Source organism: Anomalospiza imberbis, chromosome 13 (assembly GCF_031753505.1).
Source record: "Anomalospiza imberbis isolate Cuckoo-Finch-1a 21T00152 chromosome 13, ASM3175350v1, whole genome shotgun sequence".
Lineage (NCBI taxonomy): Eukaryota > Metazoa > Chordata > Aves > Passeriformes > Viduidae > Anomalospiza > Anomalospiza imberbis.
Genome location: NC_089693.1, coordinates 17,609,308 through 17,629,676, shown reverse-complemented (window position 1 = coordinate 17,629,676; position 20,369 = coordinate 17,609,308). Strand labels below are relative to the sequence as shown.

At 47.4% G+C, this 20,369-nt stretch overlaps 1 protein-coding gene across 10 annotated transcripts in view; it reads left to right on the top strand.

The window, feature by feature from the left end:
- MYO9A (myosin IXA) overlaps positions 1-19,633 on the top strand; it is a 171,426-nt gene extending 151,793 nt beyond the window's left edge. For 3 of the 10 annotated variants that reach the window (XM_068204297.1, XM_068204295.1, XM_068204291.1), the window contains 19 exons: positions 46-127; positions 620-832; positions 5,410-5,522; positions 5,923-6,080; positions 6,466-6,692; positions 6,964-7,080; positions 7,560-7,748; positions 8,650-8,697; positions 9,357-9,468; positions 10,223-10,284; positions 12,122-12,314; positions 12,808-12,936; positions 13,272-13,377; positions 13,778-13,909; positions 15,110-15,233; positions 16,031-16,084; positions 18,117-18,319; positions 18,492-18,634; positions 19,028-19,633. In XM_068204297.1, the coding sequence (XP_068060398.1) occupies positions 46-127; positions 620-832; positions 5,410-5,522; positions 5,923-6,080; positions 6,466-6,692; positions 6,964-7,080; positions 7,560-7,748; positions 8,650-8,697; positions 9,357-9,468; positions 10,223-10,284; positions 12,122-12,314; positions 12,808-12,936; positions 13,272-13,377; positions 13,778-13,909; positions 15,110-15,233; positions 16,031-16,084; positions 18,117-18,319; positions 18,492-18,634; positions 19,028-19,512 (2,890 nt within the window). In that variant the 3' untranslated portion in view covers positions 19,513-19,633. The remainder of the gene's footprint in view (positions 1-45; positions 128-619; positions 833-5,409; positions 5,523-5,922; positions 6,081-6,465; positions 6,693-6,963; positions 7,081-7,559; positions 7,749-8,649; positions 8,698-9,356; positions 9,469-10,222; positions 10,285-12,121; positions 12,315-12,807; positions 12,937-13,271; positions 13,378-13,777; positions 13,910-15,109; positions 15,234-16,030; positions 16,085-18,116; positions 18,320-18,491; positions 18,635-19,027) is intronic. The other 7 variants (XM_068204293.1, XM_068204292.1, XM_068204301.1 and 4 more) reach the window with 7 other exon arrangements.
- Positions 19,634-20,369: the final 736 nt, after the last annotated feature.

Here is a 20,369-nt window from a genome sequence, read left to right as displayed (position 1 = left end):
GCTTTTGGGAGAGGATTGAAACATCTCTGTTCTGTTGTGTTTCAGCAGAGAGGCAAATCATCAGTGCCTTTCCAAGGGTGAAATAGCACGGAAGCCATTTAAGATGCCGGGGTCTGGCAGAGGCGAGGTGAGTCATGACTTGTTTATTTTCTTTTTGCATTGAAAAGGGGGAAAAATAACTTAATTGGCCAGTTTTCCCTCAAAAGCTTCAAAGAAGGGAACTCTGAAGCACAAGGGCTGCTAGACATGGGAATGGGGGTATGACAGCACAGTAACCTCCACACCTTCTCTTAAAAAGCCTTGTAGGAATAATTTGTAGCAGCTCTGGATTAAAGGATCCCGTGATCCTGATGGCAAACACTGTCCAACGCCGTCTTGTCTTGGTTTGGTTTAATGTCTCCGTTTGAGTGACACCCATGATTGTCCATTTTCACCGTCCTGTCTTAGCTTTTGTTCTTCCTCATCCTTTGCTGTTTTCACTAGACATAATACTGCATCCCCTCCATGGGGTGCATTGGCCCTGAGAGATGTCTTAAGGCTACATGGGTAGAGTCTCCTTTTTACTTTAAAACCCTTCTTTTCGTTTTGTTTTGTTTTGTTTTATCCTTTGGTCAAGCAGGTGCCCAGACCGAGCCATAAAAAGAAAGCCCGCATGGCGCGGACGCGCTCCGATTTCTTGACTAGAGGTACTTTTGCTGATGGGGAGGGGGATACGGAGGAAGAGGATTACGATGGCAGTTTTGAGTTCCTTCTCTCCTCTGAGCACCCTCCTCACGCAGAGGTGGTGCCCGCAGCCCGCCTGGGGCAGGCCTGTTACAGTGACTCCGAAATGGTAATTGTGTCCAATGTGGTGGGGGAAATGAAAGCGGAGCTGCGGGAGCCTTTCTTTGCTAACCTTAGCTGCACTGATCCCTCCACTGCTTCTTTTCCCACTCCCAAGGATGCTGTAGATGGGTAAATTTGGCAAACACAGCGGAACCAGAGGCGAAATCATGGAATCACAGAATCACGGAAAGGTTTGGATTGGAAGAGACTAAATCTCAATTCCAATCCCCTGCCATGGGCCGGGACACCTTCCACTAGACCAGGGTGCTCAGTGCTCCATCCAAGCTCTATTTCTTGCTCCTGGGTTGATTAGATATCTACTACACTTCCCATAGTTTTCCTGGACCATTACAACTTGTATTGCACAATTACCTCTTTTGGGCTTTAACTTCATCCTCCCCTTGGAACCTTTTGATCTAAAAATGGCCTATATACATCTGCAAAAAAAGAAAGTGAATATTGTTCAAAAAGCAACAGACAACAAAATTATGTAAATCCTGCGTCTTCTTTTGATTTTTTTATGCTTAGCAACAATGTCCAATGATTACTTGGTCCTCAATTATCAGAACGATGCTGGCAGACAGCAGCTCAGAAAAAGCAAAACCATGGAAATTGGGCAATGAAAGCATAGTGAGAGTGAAATAGTGGGTCTGAAACAAAGACAACCAACCAAAGTGTTTTTTCCAAGCACAGTGACAAGTATCCCTTAACAGGTCTGAAATGAGCCAGTGCAGTGGAGCTTTTGCATCTCAGGCTTAATCTGCCACCCACATAAGCTGCTTTTGGAAAATCACAAACCGAGAGGTTTCAGAAGTGGAAGAGGCCAACAGATTCCAACCCGCTGATAATTTTTTTTTCCTGAGGTAGTGGAGATGTCCCCACAGGAGTGTGGATAAACACCAGGAATCATGTCCTGCTCTGAGAGTTTGGGTGGAGTGCTGGGTAAGGCTGCCATGTTCCTCTCCTCCAGCTGCAGTACAGGATGTAGAGCTTAGTATAAAACCAAAGAAGAGTGTGAAACCCGAAGCCAGAGATTTATTTTGTGCCACAGCATTGATGTGTGTCTGGCAAACATCCCTTGCGATCCTAAAAGCTGCTTTTCCAAGAAAAGCAGGTGGCCAAGTTGGACTTTTCATGACTTTTCTTTTAGCAGCTCTTATTTTAAAGGATCATTTTTCCCAGGATAATTTCCTCACTGGAAGAGGGCAGAGATTTACAAATTCCACACATTTTTTAAGCCTGCTCTTGATAAATTTGCTGGGGGGTTGAGGCAGGAATACTCAAAACTTGATTGAAAGATACATCTCTATGGGCTGAGATAACCTGGCTGCACCTTTATGCAAGTCCCTGCTTGTGGATTGGGAAAGGGAGAATTTTATGCAGCAAAATGTACTTTTTTTACAAAGAATCATAGGAACATTTAGGTTGGAAAAGATCTCTAAGATCATTGAGTCCAACCACAAACCCAGCACCACCTTGTTCACCACCAAACCATGGCCCCCCATGCCGTACCTGGAGTGCCTTGCTGTGCTCCTGGAGGCTGCCCACGTACAAAGGGAATTGTAGCTGTAGGAATCATTCCCTCTGGGGTGTAAAAAGTGCTGTGCTGGTGCTTGACAAGCTCCATCTTTGGGAGCATCCTGAGTCACTGTACTCCTTGGAAGTGCTCCTTGGGACTCTGCTCACCTGGTTTAACAGCTCTCAATGCATGCGAGTAGCAGTAGGTGCCACCTCTCTCCTGTCTCTGCTGTGTCCCTCCTCTCCTCTGCTCTCCAGCACTGGTTCTAACTGGTGGTCAGGACTTTTACCCCTGGTGTGGTAAGTTCTGCTTTCTAGGCCAACACTACCCCTGGCGTTGTGTGCTCTGCGCTACCCTCCATCTGTGTGTCCTGACAATGTGTCCAGTGTTTCCATCTGTATTTTGTATTGCAGGTTTGGGACCAGCCCTTTGGCTTGGGGCTTTTTTGGGTCAGGATCATCACAAGTAGCAAAATTTAGGGACTGTTTATTCATATTCATTAGCAGAGCCCAGTTGGGTGTTGCAGATGGTGGAGCAGCCTGTGATAAAGCTGGATGGTGCCTCTTGGGGTGTTTTGGGTGCAAACACAAAGGTACAGAGGTTGATGTCTGTGCAGACACATTGGTTGTGTCTTGTGATAGTCACATGAAGGCAGGCCTGGCAGCTGCCATGTGTGGGCTGGTCCCCGTGCCAGTGAATAGCTCCTTCAGACAGCTCCTGCCTCCAGCTACAACTTTCCAAAACAGCCTCTTCCCATGTCTTGCTCTGCAGCCGAGGCTGCTGGCTGGATGAACGAGAAATCGCGTGCAGCCCCATGGAGCTAAGCATATGATGGGTCACCAGCTGTACTGCCTCTTTTGCCCATTTTTTTCTTGGCCATCAAGTCACTGATTGTGTACCCCAGCTGGTGAGTAGAGGCCCACTGGAATCCACTGGAATCCAATGCTCCTGACCCATGTTCAGGGTGTTCCACAGCATCAAACACCCGGAGCATCTGCAGCTGGAGCTGAAACCCATGGGGCACCAGTACATGAGGTGGCTGCTGCAGGTACAGTTGACTCCAAGGTTCTTTAAGGATTAAGGGCTTCCTGACAAGACCAAGATTCAAGATTTTTGGCTGGTGAATAGCCAAGGATTAACCTACCTTGCAGTGAGACACAAGTGGGAGGAACAGTTCCTGGCTGTTCTGCCAGCACATGTTAACACCACCTCTGTTTGGCACCTAAGCTCTCCAGCTTTCCTGTAGCAGCTGCGTAAATGGAAAGCCTTGGCTAGAGGAATCACACCAGAAATACCCTCTGGAAACATCCTTAGAGAGTGGGACCTGGATAATGAACCAGCCATTTTGCTCCACCCTCCACACTAAAGCCATGAATTGACAAACATGAGTCCAAGTATCTGCCACCAGCTGATCCCAAGTACAGCTGAAGAGCCAGCAATGAAAGAAGATCTCTTGTCCTAAGCTATTCAGAGGGAGCTTCAGGAATGCTTTTCCATGCAGCACACAGCACTGCTGCTTGCTGCGATAAGTCCCTTGGCCATAGTTACCTTATGGGTGGGTGAAACACAGGTTACTCTAACAGAGGAAAAATATTTGGTCCCTTCCTCAACCAGGAGACAACTTCAGACCCCCAGTTATTGCCATTGCCCTCATGATGCTTTGTGGTGTTCCCTAGGGAGGATTTTCTGGTACAGATGCTCATCTTGACATCTGAGAAGGTTTCCCATCCTTTCCATTCAGAGTTTCCTGGCAGATAACCTCAAACAGAAGGATCTTGTGCCAAAAATGCCTTTTAGTCTTTATTTACTAAAGCTGGAAACTCAAAAGGTTGAAATTACTCAAGAACAAAACCATACTGTGGGGACAAATATTTAACAGATCATTTTAAAAACAAGTAGTAGGTTTGGGCTGGGTGGAGATCACTTTTATAGGTTTTGAATTGCTTTTATCCCAGTACCCATCCACAATTTCTGTGTGATCATCACCTAAATGTAAGAATGACAGGAATAAAATCTCTTTCATGGTTTAGACAGTTCCTGACTTTCCCAGTGGTAATTTTGCCTTCCATGCTGCCATCTCCTGGCTGGAAGAGATGTTAGTCTGGGTGAGGGGGAATAGAACATGGAAAAGGAGGAAATACAGCAAATGTGACCCCCCTGCAGCCTACTTTTTATAGAATTTTATTTAAATATTTTTAACAGAAGTAAAATAATTGCTTTAAAACATAGAGCATTCATTTGAGACATTGAGGTGATAGGAAAGCTACAGGAGATATTTGACCATCATCTCCCAAATCCTTTCATACAACCTGATTCTTTACTTTTCATATGCCGAAAGTTTCTCCTCCAGGAGTCCAGTTCCCAAATCACAGCTGCAATTGGAAAATTGAACAATAATTTAGATATTTTTTAAATATGGCAAATCTATTTCTGGGCTACATCATGGGATCCTGGTAGGTTGAGTTACTGCAATTTCATCCCACCCATAAAAATTCTCTGAGGGCATTTTAAATGGTGGCAAAGGTGGAGATATTTTCTATTAAAGCTGCAAAATCTCTTTTATTAAAGGATTCCTTTTGGTGTGTCCTTGGCACAAAGACTTTGGTCTTTTTTTTGTGTAAAGTGCTCAGCAAGAGTTGGAGGAGGAACTTCTGCTGGGACAGATCCAGGTGGTTGAAGGTTCCCTTGAGGAATCACGTCATTGTGACCAACGGGACACTCTGGGTGGAGAGCTGGAATGTCTGGATGAAGGTGGTGGAAGAGCTGTGCAGGCTGATCAATAAGGACCCATGGCTTGGTGCAAACTGATTTTCATCACCTATTGCTCAAGGAGAAAGAAGGTTGGACCTGGTTGGAGAGTTGGAGCAAGGGAAATGCCTCTCTTTATTAGGAGTCATTAAAATATTTCTCTAGGGCCTCACCAAGACTGTAGGTTTTCACCTGTAGGCAAATAGAAATAAAGATGTAGGAGATGAAATAGCTGATTTTTGATAGGAAAAAAAAACCCATCTGATATCCCAAGAGCTGTCTTATTTTTGAATGCTTCATGCTTGGAATCGTTACAGACCGTGCAGCGATTCACCTCTGGGGAAGGCCAGGCCAAACTGCACAAAACCATGTCCCAAGGGGAGATTGGGAAGCTGGCAGCCACACAGAAGAGTCTGACTCCAGATGGAAGGTAGGAATCATGGCTGGAGATGGCAGACAAGTCCTTCTGCCTGTGTCCCTCTTGTTCTCCAACACCTTGTTGAGCCATCCAGGCTCCTTTGGAGCCCCACCTGCAGCATGAATTACCCATCCCACCTTTTCTACATGACCATGGGCAGGCCCAATCAGTGTGTGTGTGGCTCACACCACAATTAAGTTTTGGTGACATGGGCCAAATGTCCTCTCCCAAACCACCCAATCCCATGCATGAAACTGAAGTTTCTCTCCTTTGCTGAGGACGACTAGCCACGTTTCCCTGGTAGAACTTGCATGGATTTGTCTCCTCAGGAATGTCCAGAAGACTGAGATAGTTTTGGGTAGAAAGACCTTTCCTAGTTAAAGCAGTTCTTCTTTCCATGACTTATTTCCAGGCCTCAACGAGCCAAGATGAGGTTTTGGGTGAAGGGAAAGCAGGGGGAGAAGAAGACCCCCCGGGAGAAGCTTGCTACCCAGTCTGAGCTGCTGGAGCTGTACGTGGAGCAGGAAGCCCCTGGCAGGGAGGCCATTCCTGGATTGCAGCTTGGTGAAGGTACATGGTGGGGGGACATGGGACTAGTTGTAAGGCGAGACAAACTGGATTGGGAAATTGGGATATTTCCATGCTGGTTCATGTCTCTTAATTCATGGATGGTGTTAAGCCAGAGCGATGGCAAGTAGGTTAGAGGGTGGGATTCATAATGGATCTCAAGGAATTCCATGTCGCTAATCCTTCCAGCCACCATCTGGACATGGACAGATGTTTCCTCTCTTGAGGAAGGAAATAACCAAAGCAGAAATGACGTTTAATCTTCCTGAGTTCTACACTGTGCTTTTCTCCTCCACAGGTTTCTTCCAATGCCCATCTCCCTGTTTTAGTGTCACAATTATTTTTCATCTGCTCCTCAATCTCTTTCCATCTTTTCATTTATCACCAGCAGATTTGGGTCCTCATCACCTGACGCCCCCACGGAGTCCTGAGCTGTCGGGCATCTACCGGCGGGAATTCAAGGAGAACAAGGAACCCTCTCCCAAAGTGAAGCGCAAGCGCAGCGTCAAGATCAGCAACGTGGCTCTGGAGCCCGTGCAGTGGCAGAATGACTCCCTGCAGATCATAACCAGCACCAGCGACCTGAAGAGCATGGATGAGTTTCTCCTGAAAAAGGTAACTCCTGCCCTCACTGCTGCATAAATCAGCGCAGACATCCAGGAGCAGACAAAAGCAATAAATTAAAAATGATCCTGTGGGTAGCTGTAGTAATGCTAATAATTCATCTGAGGGTGACAGGGCAGGTCTAGAGAAGTTTCTGGTTTTCATGCAGTAGAAACCACCTGGTGATCATGGTGGAGCAGCTGCTTCTTAGTGCTGCTTCATCTCACACCAGCTCTGCTGCAGCAAAAGAGTCATGGGTGTAAAAACCCCCTTGTTTTCTCAGATGAATGAACTGGACAATGAGGACAGCAAGAAGGACACACTGGTGGATGTTGTGTTCAAGAAAGCACTGAAGGAATTCCGACAAAACATCTTCAGTTTTTACTCCTCGGCATTGGCAGTAAGTGAGCAGATGATGGGGAGGACTAACATCTCCAGGAGAAAGGCCATATTCTGGATCCTCCTGGTGGTACAGGTGTTGCTATGCCCTAGTTTGCTCATCCCAAAGGATGGGTATGCTTCCTTTGTATTCAGTCCCATGATCTAAATTTGGACTAGCTCTTCCTCTTGAGCCATCTCTTGGGATACATTGGGTGTAGATTCCTGATCCTCATTACAGCCTTGCTCCCAGCCAAAGGAGAATGACAGAAAGTCAGTAAACTCCAATTTATCATCCAAAGTGCCTGGAAACCTTTGTGTTACCTTTGCTGGTGGTGGAGATGTCTGATCCTTTCTTCCTTCTCTTTATCATACTTGGAGTTTCCCCAAGCAGCTGGAAGCTGGTGAGGCTGAAATAATTTTCTGGAGAAGAAAAGGTGTCTTAGAAAAATCTGGGCTGTATAAAAATCACTTTTCTTTTTGCTTCTGTTTCCTTGAAAGATGGACGATGGGAAAAGCATCCGCTACAAGGACCTCTACGCCTTATTCGAGCAGATTCTGGAGAAGACCATGAGGCTTGAGCAGAGGGACTGGAGTGAGTCTCCAGTTAAAGTCTGGGTCAATACTTTCAAAGTCTTCCTGGATGAATATATGATAGAGTACAAACCCCTGGACTACACCGCGGGGAAGGTATTCAACACTTTTCTTAAACTCCCTTGAAGGTTTGGGAATGATATGTCCGTGGGATTGTGCCTCTGTAGACACCTGAGACCTTCTGTTGTCTTCTCAGCTTTAAGCTGAGCTGGACAAGGCAAGGTGTGACTAACTGGTTGTGTGTCACTGGGCTCAGCCAACCCCAGATCACACTGGGCTGCCAAGGACTAGATGTTATCTCCAGGACAAAGCTGCAACCAGCTGTGGATGGTTGGAAAGGCAGCTCCTGGTGCTTCTTTAGTTCTGGGGGGTTTGTTCAAACTTTGAGGGATGCTGAAAGAGATACACCCTCTTAGGTCTCCTGACCACTTCCCAAGTGACCATACACATCACCATGGGTTGGATTGCAGGAGAAGCGGACACGGGCAGTGGCTCAGGTCTAGGTACCATTCTTAGAGCAGAAAGGGCTTGCATTGTGTCACAGACCTGATCTCACTTCCTGCTCGATATTGTCTGCAAGGCCGACCACAGGATCTGAGGTTGGCCTTGGGAGATAGTGTCTATTATAGAAATGGTGTCTATTGTACAAATATCCCATCTCCTGGCTCTTCAGCTCCAAGTCCTCTCCAGCCTCCTCTCCAGGCAGGCTTTCTTCAGAGCAGGCTGAGCATCATGTTTTCCTTGGGTCCCTCCTGGCAGGGTCAGAGCTGGAGCAGCAGCTACTCCCAGCTCCAAGAAGAAGATAGGAAAAGCTGTCCAGGGAAATTCCAAAACTGGAGTGATCCATACGACAGTTTTCTAGAGTGACTCTTCTGGGGCTGCAGGTGCACTGGAGGACGGGACTGGAAGGCACTGGACAATGTCAGATATGAGCCCTCTGTACTCCTTACCTGGCAAAATTGCCCAAAAATTGAGTTAAATCTCTTTCCCTTGCCAGATGCCAAAAACAGAACGAAAAAAGAGAAGGAAAAAGGAAGCAGATGTGGTGAGTAAAGCCTGCACATTAAAAAATCAATGTCCTTGGGGCCAAAATGTCAAGAGACCAGCTTGTGACACATCCTGGGCTAAGATCTGAACATCAGACCTGAAAGGACATGTTAGAAAGACATTCGAGGTGGATTTGCTTTGCTTGATAAATTATCACTTGGGTTGGCTCTCAAAACACATCCCTCATCAGCCAAGACATAAATGTAATGTTGAGGGTTGTTAGAAAAGGGCGCAGAGGAAAACAAAATCTTGCTCCAACTTTCTGCATAAGCGTACAGTATGTCTTTTACATCTCTGGGATCAGACGTGGAGGACATTGCATCTCCTGTTTTCCTAAGGGATATGATGGTACTAGGAAGGGTGCAGATGCAGAGCCAAAAGAAGGGGCTACAGATGCAGAGAAAGCCTTCTTAACATGAAGAAGTTGACCTGCCACGCTTGGTCAAAGAGTTTCCAACCCGTTTCCATGATGGTTCGGTTCTCCTACAAGATGGATGTTGGTTTGGGTTGTCTATGGGTTTGCTGGGCTGAAAAAGAAACAAAAATACCAAATAAAAGAAAGAGGTAAAGTTGAAGGGCTGTCTGTATTCATCTCTCCATTCTGCAGCAGGCTGAGCACTAGCTCCCTTTTCTCACCACCCAACCTTTATCCTCCAGGTGGAAGAGCACAATGGTCACATTTTCAAGGCAACCCAATACAGCATCCCCACATACTGTGAATATTGTTCCTCCTTGATCTGGATCATGGACAGGGCTTCTGTTTGTAAATGTAAGCACCCTTTCTTTGATCCTTTTCTTGTGCTTCTATCACAGTGATGAGTTTGGGGATTTTGAAATGTGTTTACTGCTGTTTCCTGCAACCCCATGCTCAAATAATTTTGATTTTTGTAACACCTGAAGAGCTTTGGGGACAGGTCTTGAGGTTTCTGAAGTCAACTAGTAAGTCCACCCCAGCAGTCCTTCCTAGCACAGTTAATGAACTTTGTGTTACATATCTTATCCCATCAGGTTGTGTGGCCATCTCGTAAGGTCAGACACATTTAACTGTCATGGTAGGAAGGACAGTAAAGTCAGGTGTGGAAATGTGTCCCTAGGAGGCCTGTGGGGGTCCTGACCTTGGCAAACTCATTGGCTTTGCCTGTTTGACCTCCAGGCATGTGACTTTTTGGGGAGATCAGGAAAATGGAGGAGGGATGATGGAAAAGCCTGATAAATCTCTTTTTGGAAAAACCCAAGAGATGGATCAACCTTTTCCATCATCCCTCCTCCATTTCTGTGATTAGGTTGGTAGCATCAGCCCTCAAGCATTTCAGGCCCAGTGCAGGAAGAATACAAAGGAGATGTCATTTCCAGTCTCTGAGGGTATCTGTGTCTGATAGCTCTCGTTATACTCTGAGTTGATCTGTCGGGAGGATGGGGGGAGGGTTTCATGTTTCATGGATGTAAATATGTAACCTTTAATTTTAAAGGCTTCATTATTTTTGTTTGAGTGGGTCTAATAACACTCCTTTTCTCCACTGCAGTATGTAAATATGCTTGTCACAAGAAGTGCTGTCTTAAAACCACAACCAAGTGCTCCAAAAAGGTAAACGTCTGCCATTGCTTTACTTTCATTAGATATCTTGAGACAAGGATCCCAAGTTTGTATAAAAATTATTGGAGGTGCAAAGTTTGATAGAATGTTGGAAATAACTCTCCTTTCAGCAGAAGCTTAGACCAGAGATCCCCAGAGGTCTCTCCAACCAGAGTTTTGTAGATATTTTGGGAATTACGCGGTGGTGATGAGTCACTGTAGATCTGCCCAGTCATGCAGCAGATGTTGCAGTGTCCTTCCCTCCCTTGCAACCACACAGAATAATAGGAATTTCCCTGGCTTTGTAGCTTTTAAGGATTTGGAAATGTGGGGTTATTCTTGGAAATACAGGCTTTTTCTCTATGGTCCTTGCTTGCTACAGCTGAGCGAGGAAGGGCCAGGTGGAGGATGTTCACTGCCCTCTTTTAAATATTAATTAAATATTGTAATTAAATATTGTTTACTGGATTTAAGGGTATGGGGAACAGGGAATGAGTGCAGCAGGTCATCCCAGCTAACAATGAATCATCAAGATTTGGTGGGGATGTTTTAAATAGCTTATTTTGTGCTCAAAATAAGGAAATAGAGTCACGATAATGAGTGGAAAGTTTTATCAGCTCCCTGGGAAGCTTCTCAGGGGAGAACAACCTCCATAATAGACAGCCCCCAGAAAGATGCACGAGTCCATTTTTCCCAAGGAATAATCTGAATATATACATTAAAGATGTGTGAGTATGTGAATATATTTGTATTTTGAATATATATAGAACTTTTGCTGCAGTCTTTCCTTTCTGGCACTATTTTTGCAAGAGCTGGGAGTGCCTCATAAGAGTTTGTGCTCTAAAATCTGGGAAGTTCATTGAGATCTCTGATTAATTTTTTCAGACATTCTTGGAGCTGCCTTCTTTGTTGTGATTTCTCTGCACAAAGAAGTTTTTGTGCTGCATCCAAGGAAGCAAGTTCACTGTGTCTTCATGGGTAGCTTTGCACTGGGCAGTTAGAAGTTCTCTAGGAAGGCTCCAGATCCTTTGTGCTTGGTGAATTTGTGTTTTTAGGGCTGTTCTCAGTGACAGGGAGCTACAAACCATCAGTCACGAGAAATAAACAACATGGGGACCTTCCACACATCTTCTCCTAAGGTTTGCAGGATCAATGAAAGGATGACATTGAGTGGGAGAAAGAAAAATGCAGGAGTGATTTTGCGGGGAGCCAGTGCCTTGCTGAAGGCAAAGTTGCATCTCACCTTTCTTTGGCTAGGGCTGAGAATTTGTGTTAATATTTTATTGGATCTTTTGACTTTTCAAATCCTGAATCTCCTGTACAGGAGAACTTTCTCCACATTTGAATTTGCCAGATATCAACTCTCCAGTGAGCGTTTGCAACTGGCAAAAGGGCCCTTCCTGACAGGTGTAGATGGGTCTTTTCATGTTCTTTTTTTGGCATCTTGTTTGTTCACTGATATTTTGTAACTGTCAGTGCTTCGAGTTGATTTAAATACCCAAGATTCCAGATTTGCCTATTCTGCTTCGTGCATCTTTGGGAGGTGAAATCATCCCTGGAGATGGTGTCGGAGGGGCAGGAGGTGGAGGAGGACCATGCACAGCTGCGTTGGCTCTGCCAGGCTGGGAATATAACTACAATGGGGCTGGTTAAAGAAAGAAAACCCAAATATTTTGCCTTCAGGTGCATGTCCAGAGACCGGGTTAGCATCACAAGACCCGTGTCCTGTCCTCCATTAGACTCACACATCTCCTGTACCTGCTGAAGGACTCTGAATAGTCAGATCCAAAGCTGCAGCAGCATTGCATCACAGAAGGATTTCAGTCCCTTTTTCCCTTTTCCTGTGCAGCACGACCCGGAGCTCTCGCCGCGACAGTTCGGCGTGGAGCTGTCCCGGCTGACCAGCGAGGAGCGGGCAGTGCCGCTGCTGGTGGAGAAGCTCATCAACTACATTGAAATGCACGGGCTCTACACGGAGGGCATCTACAGGAAATCAGGATCCACCAACAAGATCAAGGAGCTGCGGCAAGGCCTCGATACAGGTAAGAGGAGAGGGGAAAAGATCCTACATGGGGAGGAAAATCTCTGCAGCAGCAAAGTTGGATGGGAGGAAAGTGGAATGTTTCAGCATTCCTGACTCCAGGCTGTGCAAGGAATGACTTCACATTAGCAGCCATAACTCAGGTCACCAACTCATGGGTTTTTTGGGAGCAATCCACGAAAAAAAGTCATTCTAATTGAGGGAAAGTGCTGCCTTACTTAGAACGTAACAATCAGTGAGAAAAGAAATCCTGGTCCCACCTGAAGTTATTTGCCCTGGAAAATGTATTACTCTCTAATTTACCATGTGGAGCTGGTAAAAGCTGGCTTTGGTGCTATTAAAGGCATGTAAACATATTTTATTTTAGAATACTTTATGATTGAACAGTTTGGGTTGGAAGGGACCTTTAAAGGTCACCTTGTCCAGCCTTGGGCTTCATATTGATCACTGTCTCTTGTTCTTTTCCTTCTTGCTTCATCTGGTGCCAAACCCAGACATCGATAACGTGAATTTAGACGACTATAACATCCACGTCATTGCCAGCGTGTTCAAGCAGTGGCTTCGAGATCTGCCCAACCCCCTCATGACCTTTGAGCTCTACGAGGAATTCCTGCGAGTGATGGGTGAGGAGCTCCCCTCACTATCCCATTCCCTTGGTAGAGGGAAATGGTGGCCACTTTGAGTGCCAAACTTTTCATTCACTCTTCGGGGCCAAAACAGCTGGTTTTGCCAAATTGCATTTACCTGGTTTCAAAGTCTGATTTTTTGGTTTTAAAGGGTTTTTTATGCAAAACCTCAGGCAATTTGGTCTCAATTTAGTGGCTTTTGCATCATGGTTCAGCTAATTTCAGCCCCCAAGTTCTATCACTTAAGTAGTAAAATTAAGTGTTAAGAAGTACCATTTTAAATAGGAGGAAGAAGTAGAAGCTGTCCCTAAATTCTGGTGGTTTCTCCACAGGCCTCCAGGAGAGGAAGGAGACAGTGCGTGGGGTGTACTCAGTCATCGACCAGCTCTCCCGCACCCACCTCAGCACCCTGGAGCGCCTCATCTTCCACCTGGTCAGGTATGCTGGGCCTGGGCAGCTTTAGGCAAAGGCAAGATGGTCAGGCATCCTTCCCACCAGAACAGCTGAGGCTTTTGCACCTGCCCTGTCTCCCAGGTGGTGGCTGTGGAGCTGTTTCTCCAAGGGATGTTGTATTGATGAGTGACCTCTGCTGTGCTCTGGTCACTTGTGGTTCCTACAGCTCTGTGGTGCCTCTCACCACTGCAGGGACATGGTTTTGGGTGGAAAAGGCTGGGTGTTGCCTTGGGAATATCTGAGATGTCTCGAGGTTTGTCTTTGTCCCTCAAAGCAAGATTGCACCATAGAAATATCATCTCCTCCCTTCAGCCATGACCGTGTGCAAAAGGTGCAGTGGAGATGCCTCTACACCTGACTTCTCTCATAATCCCTATTTTTTCAGGATTGCCCTCCAAGAAGAGACCAACCGCATGTCAGCCAATGCCTTGGCCATTGTGTTTGCTCCCTGCATCCTCCGCTGCCCCGACACAACAGACCCACTACAGAGTGTTCAGGACATCAGCAAAACCACCACGTAAGAGCCTGGGGCTGCGTGAGCTAGCTCCACCACCACATCCCCATTCACATCTTGGTAACCCCTGGGATGGTCAAATGGCTCAAAAATTGACAGCTTTGGCATGAAGGGAATGAAGGGATAAACACATAGTAATTTATGCATTTAAATGCAAATAAATGCATCTGCATGAAGGTATTTGAAATCCTCTCAGTCCCCAGGAAGTTGTTAAATGAGGATTTTTAAGTGATGGAGGATCCCCAAGAGTGGATAAGCTTCTGTTCCTGCCTGGCAGGAAAAGGTGGAGTTTGTGCTGACATAGTTTTATAGTTAATGTAGTTTATTTTTTGGCAAGTAGATCTTGATTCTTACTTGGTTTTGGCTTTTTTTACTGAAGGAGGTGAGTTGTTTGGTCTGCAGCAATAGTAATATTAATATACTTAGATTTATTCATGGTGTTTGCCATAACTGAAAAGGTTTTACAGAGAAAAAGTGAAGTACTTGCCCAGATTCAGTTTGGCTCATACTAAATGGGTGTTAAAATAGATACTGGAGTCAATTACAATAATGAAAACCCTCCAGTGAAGGGCTAGGCTTTTGAAAGGGGTGGTTTTACCTCCAATAAATATTAAAATTGTTGAAGACCAGAACATGTTTGGAGGCCCAGCAGGCAGGAACACCTGTCCTTTAACAGGATTTCATTGTAGCTTCTCCCTCACACTTCAGCTCCAGCACATCTCTCATTTTATTACAAGGAAAGGACTGTGTTTTTTCCCCAAACACCCTCCTGACAACACTAAACAGTCGGCTCAGATGCACAAGCTGCTGCAGAGTTACTGCGTGCAGGTGAGTTGGAATCAGCCTGTCTTCTCCAGATTTGAGTTCCACCACTCCCTCTTCCAAGGGGGATAGATTTCTCTGGTGGGATCCTTGACCATCTGTAGGCTGTTCCTCAATCCATCCCTAGCCCGTGATCACTCTTTTTAGGACAATTCTCACCATCCTATCTCTTGCAGCTGGAGCTTTCTCCTCTGTGCTCTTCCATCAGGGCAGATCTTCCAAATAATCATTTCCTTGTAATAAAATGAGAGGATGTGCTGCAACTAACGGAGAAGCTACCAGGAAATCCTGTTGAAGGACAAGCCAAGACAAGACAGAGCAGCTCAGATCAAATGGCTTCCTCCTCCCATTTTGTCTTCTTTTGGGTTTTTTCTTCCTTAGTTGTGTGGAATTAATTGTCATCGAGCAGATGAACAAGTACAAGGCTCGGCTCAAAGACATCAACAGCCTGGAGTTTGCAGAGAACAAAGCCAAAAGCCGCCTCTCCTTGATCCGCAGGTCTATGGTGAGATGCCAAAGCCCTCTCTGTCCTCTCCTGTCCCCTCCTTGCCCCAAGCCACCCTACCTTATCTTCTCCTGCTTATCCCAGCCTCCCAAACCTCTTGCAACCTCTTGCACACCATCTCCACCAGGACAGGGACCCTCAGCCCCATGGTGACTCTTCACCTTTGCAGGGAGTCATGCCAAAGCATGAGGAGGTGGGAACAGTCCATGGAAACATTGTCGCTCCTGCTCAGATGTTCCTGATCAGCATTTCCACCTTCATGTGAGCTTGTTTGGTCCTGAGTTGAGTCAGACCTTTCAGTGACCATTTCAGCATCACCCCATGGGTGACCTGGACCATTGTTTTTCGTGCTCAGTCACATTATCTGAACACAAAATGAGTTCCCCAAAGGCTCTCCCTGCTCCCGCACTGCCTTTTTGGGAGCCTCAGACCCATCTCATTGAGCTTCCATGCTTGCAGGGGCCGGCAGGCTGTGGATGCACCTGTGCTTGGCTTGTTGGGCTGCGGGAGAGGGACAGACCTTGTGCAGCACCGTCAGCACAGGCTTGGGCTGAGGAGCCAAGCGGCCCCCTCTGCTTGGACCTGCCCCCTGTGATCCTCAGGGACACGTTGCTTCTGCTTTTTGGGGATGAAATCCAAGCAGGGGCTGCCCAAGATTGAGTAGCTGGTGCTGCAGAGCTGCCCCACTCATCTCAGTTAACCAAAAAAACCTCAAACTGAGCAAAGGGGTTTTTGGAGGGGCGGCGGCATGTGCACTCTAACCTTCTGCTTTCCTTTTCATCTCCTCTCTAATCCAGAAGCCCGTACTAATTGCAGTTAGATTTATGAGCATAACCCGCAGTTCAATCCCGGTATGTATCAACGGCAGCTGCCGCCTCCCTCGTTGTGTGTCACCGTCGCTCATTCCAGCTCTGTCCCACTGGCCATTGTCCGTGACCTGTCCGGTCCCGCCACTCCTCGGAGCCGCCGTTCCTCCAGCAGGTCCCATGGGCGCAGGAGTTTGGGGCTGGCACTCAGCCATCCCTGCACGCAGCTCCTCAGAAATACGCTTCCCACCCCTTTTCCCTTCCTACTTTAATTTTCTATTTTATTTTCTTTTTCCATCTTGTGCTTCCCTCTTTTTTACTTTGCTTGACTCATCCCTTCCCTTCCTACCTTGATTTCTCCTCGCTCAGGATGCATTTCAGCATCAAGTTGCTTTAACAGCGTTGCTGTTTCTGAAGATGGTGACTAAAACCCTCAGCTTGGATGCCTTGGAGATTACAAGGCATCCAAAGGTGTCCTCCACCTTTGTTGAGGAGAAGCACCACCACCCTGAACCCAAGGTCAGAACACCCAGGTTAGAATGAGGAGTCCAGGAAGTCTTGTATTCCCCAACTCCATCGCAGCTTGAGTTTGAGTTCTGTGAGATTGTGGCAGGCAAGAAAAGCACCTACAGGATTTTGGGAATGCTCATAGAGCTGTTTCCTTTCCTACCAGGCTCAGCCCATGACAGTTCCCTCAGGTTCCCCCCATTCTTCCACATCCATGAGTGTCAGGAGGTGGAGAAGAGCAAAATTTGAGCTCTGCTTCCCTGAGCATGGCATTTCTCAGGGGCTTAAGTCCACGAGCCAGTGGGATCTTCGGGATCTTGGGGCTTTTGGCTAATAGGATTCAGGGAGCTGTGCTTCAGCTCAGGAGCCCACGTGAAAAGTGTCATCAGAAGAACACCGGGGCACAGGAGAGCCTTTGCAGACAAAGAAAGATCTCTGAGATGTGGAGTTAAAATATGAAAGGGCTAAAATGGAGGAAATCTGGCTTTTAAAGGGAAAAAGGGAGGATCCCTTATCCTGAAAATCTGCTCTGGGCACATGGGTTGTCAGCAAGACCCAGGGATGCTACAGTTGTAGGGGTTAAATAGGGGGAGCAAAACTGAGCTGCAACAAGCTCTTTAACCCCAAGGAGAGGCAGGATCTTCCTTGGTGATGGTTGTCAGGGGAGGACAGCAAGTGCTGGACATCTCCTCGTCCTGGTCATGTCAGGATCTGGAATGTAGAAGATGAGAAGTCTGGTCATGATAATGGTTAAGATAAAAATTGTTTAATATCTGCCAGGTCCCTCATCTCCAAGAATCCTCAATTTTCCTCTGCTCCATGGAGCAGATCTGTAGAGCTGATCCTCAGAAGATTAAAACAGTTGTATATATAATCTCCACCTCTACCACCACCATTTGCGTCCTTTTTTGTTTTCAGTTTCAGTATTTTAAAAAATGAGATAGTTCTTCAGAGCTGCATTAGATCAGAGTGAGTTCAACTGTGAGCACAGAGATCCACATTGATTGTCTTACAATGGACCACTGGAGATGGTCCTGGTTTCTGGATCTCCTGTAGATGAGACATGGCATGGCATGGACAACATAATTTGGTGGGAGTTCCTGTTTGCTGAAGGGGTCAGTGAGACCCTTGTGATGCTCAGGAAATACCAAGGGTGGATGAGGGAAGGATGTGTGACTTGATCCAAGGATAAAACAGGTTTTATCAGGTGCCCTGAAATCAAAGCCTTGGTGATGCTCCCACCCAAAGCCACCGTCAAGCTTCCCATCGCGCAGGCTGTGGGCTTTGTGGGGACCCAGCCTGCTGACAGCTGGGCTTGCCTGGACCTGGACCAAGTTGCACTTGATCCATCAGCATCATCCTCACCACCTCCATCCCCAGCCCCTCCAATGTGTGGAGTCCTTCTGGTACTTCTCCCAGCCTGAGGGCCTGGGGTGCATCTGGCGGCGGCACGCTGAGGATCGGTGTCTGGGGCCTTCTTCTTCGCTCCTTGAGAGAGCAGTGTGGTTGGCACCTGAGTGTTTGCCGCATCAGCTCGGCCGGTGGTGGTGACACCATTGTCTCTCTTCAGGGCAAAGGACGCGTGCGACGTGGTGCCTTCCCCAGCCCCGCGTCCCCTGTCACCGGCCGCTTGCCCTCAGTGACAGATGTCCCTGAGGAGACGCTGAGCAGCGAGGAGGCCATGGAGATGGAAGTGACAGAGCAGCAGCAGGTGGCCATGCAGCAGGAGGAGAAGGTGCTGACTGAACAGATCGAGAGCCTGCAGAAGGAAAAGTGAGTCTGGCCAAGGGTTCAAGCCATGTCCCAGCCGCTGGATGTTGCTTGAGGTCACGTGGTTGATAACTGGAGGCTCCACCCCTCCATGATCTCTTGGTGCATGTGCATCCCTTTCTCCTCTCCACCTTTTTGGTCCCGTTGGTTCAGTGGGGCTGGGTTGGCTTTGCAGGGAGGAGCTGACATTCGAGATGCTGACACTGGAGCCCCGCGCCTCCGACGACGAAACCCTCGAGTCCGAAGCCTCCATTGGCACAGCTGACAGCTCCGAAAATTTGAACTTTGACTCCGAAGGAGCCATCTCCGATCGCTCGGGTAAATCCAGCTGTTCTTGGGTTTATGATGGAATGGTTTGGGTTGGAAGGGACCTTCAAAGGTCATGAAGTCCATCTCCCTGCCATGGGCAGGGACACCTTCCACCACGTTTTTCTGTAGCTTTGGGAAGGGTTATTTGGGATTTTCAAGTATTTAAAGTCGACAGTTTAAATGTGTGCAGGGAGGGGGGTTAAGGATTCAAGCACGTGGCTCTGGGGGGATGGGTGGGAGCAGCCAGGATTGGTGGGGAGGTGAGCATTCTTACAGCACTGCCGCGTCATCTGGGGTGATGCTGCCCCCAGAGATGCTGGGAATGTTGTCCTGGCTCCACCCCTGGGAGCAGGGTGGTTGGATACTGGGTGCTGACCATCTGTGGTCCTTCTGCCCCTGCAGAGAGAAGTGTAGCACTTACCTCTCTGCGCCCTGCCAAGGCCGAGGGCCCGAGCCGGCTGCGACGGCACCCCAGGATGCGGCTGGACCCAGCAGAGCCAACCGACACCCCCATCTCCTCCTCCTCCTCCTCCTCCCAATCATCCACCTCCTGCTTACCCCACCTGCCCCGGAAGCGCTTCCAGATGTACTCCAAATCTCCTTTCTACCGAGCAGGGGGACATGGCGAGACCCCCGAAACCCGGGCGAGCCCCGAGGGCCTGACGGGGCCTCTCCATTATCCCGAGGACCGGCCGCAGTTCACCACGCGCGGGACCTTCAACCCAGAGAAAGGCAAACAGAAACTGAAGAGTGTGAAATCTTCCCCCGCAAAAACCAAAGAGCCCCCGGATGGGGGGCCTGGAGGGGGACGCAAGAGGAACCCTGAGGCCGACTGCGCTGCCACCCAAGCCCTTGTCCTCATGGGGAGCAACGAGTTCATGGTCTGAGATGCTCCACCCCGGAGCCGCATCCGTGCCGGGGTATCCTCCCCATTGGCAATGCTCTGATGGCTTCCTCGTTAACGCCAGGAGATGAATTCTTAATTAAAAAGGCCGGGAGGAGACGGTTTTAATGGTGGCCTTAATGATTTGGGGGGGTTGAGACCTTCGGGTGGCCAGGAGATGGACAGGGATGGGAGGCATTGACCGGTTCCTGGCCCTTCCCCTCGGAGCATTCCACGTCTGGGCGCATCCGCCGCCAAATCCTCGTGCTGAATTGCCATCGCCTGTTGGTAGGAGCAAACCAAGCCTAAAAATCCCACGGGAGCATCCCGAGCTGGCTCCACTGCAGCCAAGCCCTCTGCGCTTTAACCACCTCATCCACGCCAACACCAAGTGCATGGAAAAGTGTTAAAACCTGCCAAAAATCACCTTTTCCCTTTGTTTTTTTATTTTTTAACGAGACCTAACCATTTTTCCTTCTTTTTTTTTTTAATCATCAGTATTAAAAAATAATAATAATTAATAATAATCGAGGACTACTTGAAGTGATATGTGTTTATATGCTGGTTCCTGGAGTTTCGTGTAAATATATATTTTTTTAATTTTTTTTTTTTAATATTTTTCCCCTGACAGAACTTTTTTTTTTTTTACTACTATTATTATTATTGTTATTATTATTTTTGGGCTGGAGAGGAGGGGAGCAATTGGCTGAGCCATCCTTGGTGTCACCACTGGTGTCACCGGCCATCACTCAATAAAACATGGAGTTTTATTCTCAGCAAGAAATCCCTGGAGGTGTAATTATGCAATCATAACCCATCATAGCACTAATTATCGATGCTAGTTACTGACTCAGCTTGTAA